General features: G+C 52.5%; 1 protein-coding gene across 4 annotated transcripts in view; it reads right to left on the bottom strand.

Annotated features, from left to right (window-relative positions):
• LOC309523576 (P2R1A-PPP2R2A-interacting phosphatase regulator 1-like) overlaps positions 1-1,866 on the bottom strand; it is a 33,335-nt gene extending 31,469 nt beyond the window's left edge. For 2 of the 4 annotated variants that reach the window (XM_082207511.1, XM_082207512.1), the window contains exon 1: positions 1,537-1,865. In XM_082207511.1, coding sequence (XP_082063637.1) covers positions 1,537-1,643 — 107 coding nt within the window. In that variant the 5' untranslated portion in view covers positions 1,644-1,865. Of the gene's footprint in view, positions 1-1,536 lie in introns of all 4 variants that reach the window. The other 2 variants (XM_082207510.1, XM_082207509.1) reach the window with 2 other exon arrangements.
• Positions 1,867-6,000: the final 4,134 nt, after the last annotated feature.

A 6,000-nucleotide genomic window follows, 5' to 3' on the forward strand; every position in this document is an offset into this window, starting at 1 on the left:
TATTATAGTGGAATACATGGTTTAAATGGTTATGAAGGAAATGATTTTTCTCCTTCCAATCAAGTACGGTGTCCAAATAAAAATAATTTCATCATTATCTGTTTATGTCTTTCTAATAATATAACCAAATCGGTCATTTCTGATGTCACTGTGAAAACAACTCTGAAAATTTATTCTTCCAAAAATGCAATCTTCTTCTGGTTGTCAATACGAAGAGGATGCCAGCAAGGTTAAACCTTTCTGTAAAAAAATGATGTAAATCAAACCTTACTGACTAGTGATTTAAATCAAATCCACGCTGCTTTTCCTCCAGGGGAACCCCCAGCTCACCTGGCACAAGAACTGCTTTTAAGCCTTCCATTGCACATATATATATAGGCGAGGTGCCTATAAACCAGTGTTTTTCAACCACTGTTCCGCGGCACACTAGTGTGCCGCGAGATGTTGCCTGGTGTGCCGTGGGAAAAATTGAAAAATTTGAAAGATTTTTTAAAAAATAAATGTCAAATTTTCGCCCACTAGGCGGGCGCCGGACTGTGTCCACCCTATTTTCCATCCGTCCTGGGTGGGGATCAGATCGGATGGGATTGGATGAGAGCGGACAGACGGTCCGCTCTCATCCGATTCCCCATAGAGAGCAGCGGGGCTGTGACATCTCCCTCTCCGCACACAGTGGTGGTGTGCCTCGTGATTTTTTTCATGAAACAAGTGTGCCTTTGCCCAAAAAAGGTTGAAAAACACTGCACAATATTCACATGGGACTGCTCTGGGACTGAAAGTGTGGTAGTTCGGCATCCTATACGTCTCATAATTCCCACGTTGACCCTAAGTTCGGCTTCGTTGCGCATGATGGATCTTGGTCTCTTTGAGTCTCTGTACGCCCATTCATTTCAAGCAGGCATGGCACAACCTGCCCCCCCAGCTGTTTTGGGACTACAACTCCCATCACCCCTAGCTAACAGGACCAGTGGTCAGTGATGATGGGAACTGTAGTCCCAAAGCAGCTGGCGGGCCAAGTTGGGCCACCACTACTCTAGATCAGGCATGGCCCAACTTGGCCCTACAGCTGTTTGGGCACTACAACTCCCATTATCCCTAGGGATGATGGACATTGTAGTCCCAAAGCAGCTGGAGGGCCAAGGGGCGGTGCTACCTCCGGGGTGATGCCCCCTTTCTGCCCTTCCTGACCCCAATGTCCTTTTTAAAATAATAACCAGGGGAAACAGTTGGTCATAGCAAGTGTTAACCTCTCTTAATTCCAACCTGATAATTGCCACCTGCCCAGGTTATAACTTGTCTGAATTAATTTTAAGATCAATTATAATTAACTGATGTCTGTTTTTATGCATACTGTGTTGTTTTTACTATGTTAGCCGCCCCGAGCCTGGCCTCCGCCAGGGAGGACGAGATACAAATAAAAATTATTTTTTATTATTATTATTCCTCCTGTGGCCAAGGGCCAGGCCCAAGAGGAGGAGGTGCCCCTGCCCTCCCCTCACCCTGCCATCCCCTCACCCTGCCATCCCCGTGCCTCACCTGAGCCCGTGGATGAGCGGGGCGCTGTTGGAGCGCCTCAGGCCGCCCCCCTCGCTCCCGGCCGGCGGCATCTCCAGGTCCAGCTCCATCTTCTCGGCCTGGGCCATGGAGGCGGCGGCGGCGGCGGGCCTGCTCACCGAGGGCGGCTCGGCTGCGGCTCCTCAGGCCCGGCCTCCCAGCTGCGGCGGAAGGAGCATGGCAGCGCCCGCGGAGGGCTTGCCCGGGGGAGGCGGCTCCTCCTGCCCGTCGTCGCCTCAGCTTCGCCTCCGGAGCGGCGTCGGAGCGCCTCCTCAGGCGGAGGTCGGCCAGCCGGTAGGCGTTGCGCATGCGCGCGCGCGCGTACTGGATCGCCCGGCTGATGGGCGAGAGGGAAGGGCTGCTCCTGCGCATGCGTGCGTCCTTCTCGCCGGAGCACAGCGTCGATGGGCCTCCTCAGGCGGAGGCGGGCCAGCCGGGAGGCAGTGCGCATGCGGGTGTGTGCGCGCGCTGGCTGCTGGGAGAGGACGGAAACGGTGGGCCGGCCCTTCATGCACGCACCCCTCTGCTCCCGCGCATGTCGGCCTCTGCGCGTGCGTACGTCTGGCCGGAGGGAGGGGGGGGAGGGAAAAAACCCGGGCGAGGGAAGGCGAGCCTTTTGATTTCGTCGCGGCTGCTGTCCCTTGCCGCTCCGCCCACTGAGGGCGGGGCAAGCGCGGTAACGCAGATTGGCTGCTTTACTTTGACGTCCCCCATGACAACGGGCCAATCCAGAAAGTGGCTTTTGCGGTGGAAGGGAGGGGCCGGTGGAGGAAGCGTCATGATTCCTTTTCAGGAGTACGAGTTCGAGTCCCCGTTCGCTCTTTTGCCCGTGACTTTTATTTTTCGGGAATTATTATTATTATTAGTCGCTTGTCACCTGAAGGTCTCTAAGTGACTTGCAGCAAATAAAAATGTAATTGCTGTCCTATGAGATCTCGCCCACTGAATTGCTCAAACTGGATCTAAACGTGGCAAAAAGGTGTATAAATCAAAGGCTGGATGATGCGGAGCTATACCAAAATTTCTTAGCTGGTGGTGGAGCCTGCTCGCCGTTAAATCTCAGCATAATCCCTATCTACCGTGCTCCGTCCTACTTAACATCGCTTATGGCCGCATCTCACCGATATGCCTTCATTAGAGCTAGGTTCAATGTTTTTCCAACAAACGTGCTGAGACATAGATTCACTAAAGGCCAAGTCCCTTCAATGTGTGCTTGTGAAATGAAAACATCTGAATCTCTTCATCATGTTATGTTTATCTGCCCTATGTACAGTTCAGCTCGTGCTAGTATACTAAACTCCATAATCCAGCCTATGGCTGACAAACCAGCAGACCTACAGCTTGCCTGGGTTCTTCAAGATGTGGATCCTTGTATTACGCTAGAGGTTGCTAAATTCCTAACAGCCGTCCTCTCGTACAAGAGACGGAATGGAATGTTAGCTGATTATTGATAGCTATAAGAATTTTCGATAATGACATCAGATATTGATTTTAGGGTAGTGTCTAATTTTTTTAATCTTAATCTTAAATTTTTCTTTTGAATTGCCAATATTTGTCCTTGTGAGCTGTGAATTGTGTTATATTACTTGTGGCTTGTACGAGACCGCTGTTTTATTTGATTTGTTTTGTGTGTTGTGCTTTATGATGGGCGTAAAGCCGAATAAACATTTTGATTGATTGATATTATCAGGGTGGATAAAAATCAATGCTTTCTTTTGATTTTTTAAAAAATCGGATTTATTTATTTATTTTAATATAAATCGGATTTTTTTTAATCGAATTTTTAAAATTTAAATCGGACTGAGGGCATTGGCATGGCCCATCAATTTCCCTGGGCGATGGATGAGCCGGTAGTGGTAGGCAGCCAGGAAAACAGTCCACCACAGCATGAGCGGCGAGGAGGCCCAGGAGCGGCTTGTGGTCGGTGATGAGGTCGAAAGTCCTGCTGTAGAACCTCTTCACTCCAGCCACAAGTGCCAGTGCCTCCTTGTTGAGCTGGCTGTAATTCCATTCAGTCAGAGATAGCGTCCTGGAAAAGCAGGCGAGTGGTGCTTCTCTTCCATCTGGAAAACGGTGACTAAGGACAGCGCCGATGCCAAAAGGTGATGCGTCGCAGGCAGCCTGGCTTCACTGTACCAGCGGCCTGGCTTCACTGTACTGTACCAGCACACTGTCCGATGAAAGGTGAGCCTTGACCGCGTTGAAGGCCACCATCTCCTGATGGCCCCAGGACCAAGACATCTTTGTGCTGAGGAGTCGATGAAGAGGCTCAGCCACCGTGGCTTTGTTGGGCAGGAACATGTTATAAAAGTTCAGCAGTCCCAGGAACGCCTGCAACTCCGTCTTGTTCTTTGGGATGGGGGCCTGCTGGATAGCGCGGATCTTGGATGTGGTCGGGTGAAGGCCGGAGGCGTTGATAAGATAGCCCAGGAACTCCACCTGTGGAATGACGATCTGGCACTTCTCCCTCTTTACCTTGAGTCCGGCCTCCTGGTACCTGGTCAGCACGACGTGGAGTCGCTCAAACAGCTGCTGGTGTGAGTCTGCGGATACCAAGACGTCTGCGGATACCAAGACGCCCGGAAGCCCTTGCAGGAGACGCTCCATAAGGCTTTGGAAGATGCCATTAGCCACACTCACTCCGAACTACAACGGCAGCAACGGAATGCCCCTCAGTGGGTGACAATTGTCTGGGCTTCACCGGTGGCATCATCGACGGGCAGTTGTTGATAGGCTTGGGCAAGGTCCAGCTTAGCAAAGACCTTACCCTCACCCAGGGAATGCTGCAGGTGTTGAACAACAGGAACCAGGTAAGCGTGCTGCTGAAGTGCCTTGTTGATCGTGCACTTGTAGTCAGCGCAGATTCTCACCGACCCATCTGGCTTGACAGGCGTGACGATGGGGGTTTCCCACTTGGCATGGTCAACCTGCTCCAAAACACCTTGGGCGATCAGCTTGTCCAGTTGTTTGTCCACCTTAGCCTTGAAAGCAAAGGGAACCCGGCGTGGCTTTAGCTTGATGGGGGCGACTTGTGGATCAAGGCTGAAGGAGATGGGCGTACCTGTATATTGCCCCAAAGTGCCGTCAAAAACCTCGGCAAAGTCTTTGACCAAACCCGCAGTCTCTGCGTTAGAGATGCAGTTGATGCCGGTGACTTCCAGGCCGAGGGCATCAAACCAGTCTAGCCCTAGGAGGTTTGGCCGCTGACCTTCGACCACCACCAGTCGGAGCAGGACCGAAAAATCCTTGAAGGCAATCCGGAACCGGCCAACGCCTACCACGGGAATGTCGTTTCCCTGGTAGTCTCTCAGGTGTACGCGGTGAGAGTCAAGTTGCCTTTTGGACACTCTGGGTACCAGTCTTTTGATGGTGCTCCAAGACACGATGGACAGGGCAGACCCGGTGTCGATCTCCGTGTCACATGGAGCTCCTTCAATGAGCACCGTGACGTTCAGCTTGCGTCGCGTAGGCGAGTCGGTTTGGCCAATTGTGGTTCCAGACGGGCAGCGGCAGTTGGTGAGAGCGAAACAGCTTTCCTTGGCAGACTAGAGTGAAGACTTGGACTTGCGAGTTGGTGAAGGGGGGGTGTCAGACGGAGCCGATTGGCAGACCTTAGCGATGTGGCCCCTTCTGGAACACTTCCTACAGGTGGTGTCTCTGAATCGACACTTTGCACGGGAATGGTTGCCTCCACAGCCGGCACATTCTGGTTGGCTCTTGGACTTCTGTTGGAACTTCCTGCGCTCCCGCTTTGTCTGGTACACGTCATCGTCTTCACTGGAGGATGCCTCATCACTGCTGGCCTCTTCATGATGCACTGGAACTGGCTTCCTAGCAAGACGCAGGCTGCTGGCCTTGCGGATCTCCTGGGCCACAGCCTCCTCAATGGCTTTCTGTAGCGTGAGGTCTGGCTTGGCTAGGAGACGCCGTTGCAGATGGATGTCCCGGACCCCACAGACAATTCGATCCATCAGGGCATTGTCTAAGTCTCGGAACTCGCAGTGCATTGCAGCCTGTCGCAGGGTGGTGGTGTAGTTGTTGATTGACTCCCCCTCTGCCTGGTTCCGGTGGTAGAATGCATGGCGGGCAGCAATCTTGGACGGCTTCGGTGCGTAGTGGTTGCGGAGCTTCTCTTGGATCATGTCCCATGGTGTTGCCTGGACTGCTACAGGCGCAACCAATGCTCGGGCCATCTCAAACACCTCAGGCCCACAGAGGCTGAGGAATAGGCCCCGCTTACGCTCCTGTGATACTTCCGTCAGCTCGTTGGCTTGGAGGTAGCAGTCGAACCGAGCAAGGTAGGAGTCCCATAATTCAGAGGCTGGCATAAACAGTGGTAGAGGCACAAGTGAAGCCTTTATTCCGATGCCGGCATGGAGGGCGATGGATGGAACACTGTGCTCTAGCCAGAACAGTCAGCTCTGAATTGGTTCTGTTTTCGCTCAG

This window comes from Podarcis vaucheri (genome assembly GCF_965113315.1).
Source record: "Podarcis vaucheri genome assembly, chromosome: Z".
NCBI lineage: Eukaryota > Metazoa > Chordata > Lepidosauria > Squamata > Lacertidae > Podarcis > Podarcis vaucheri.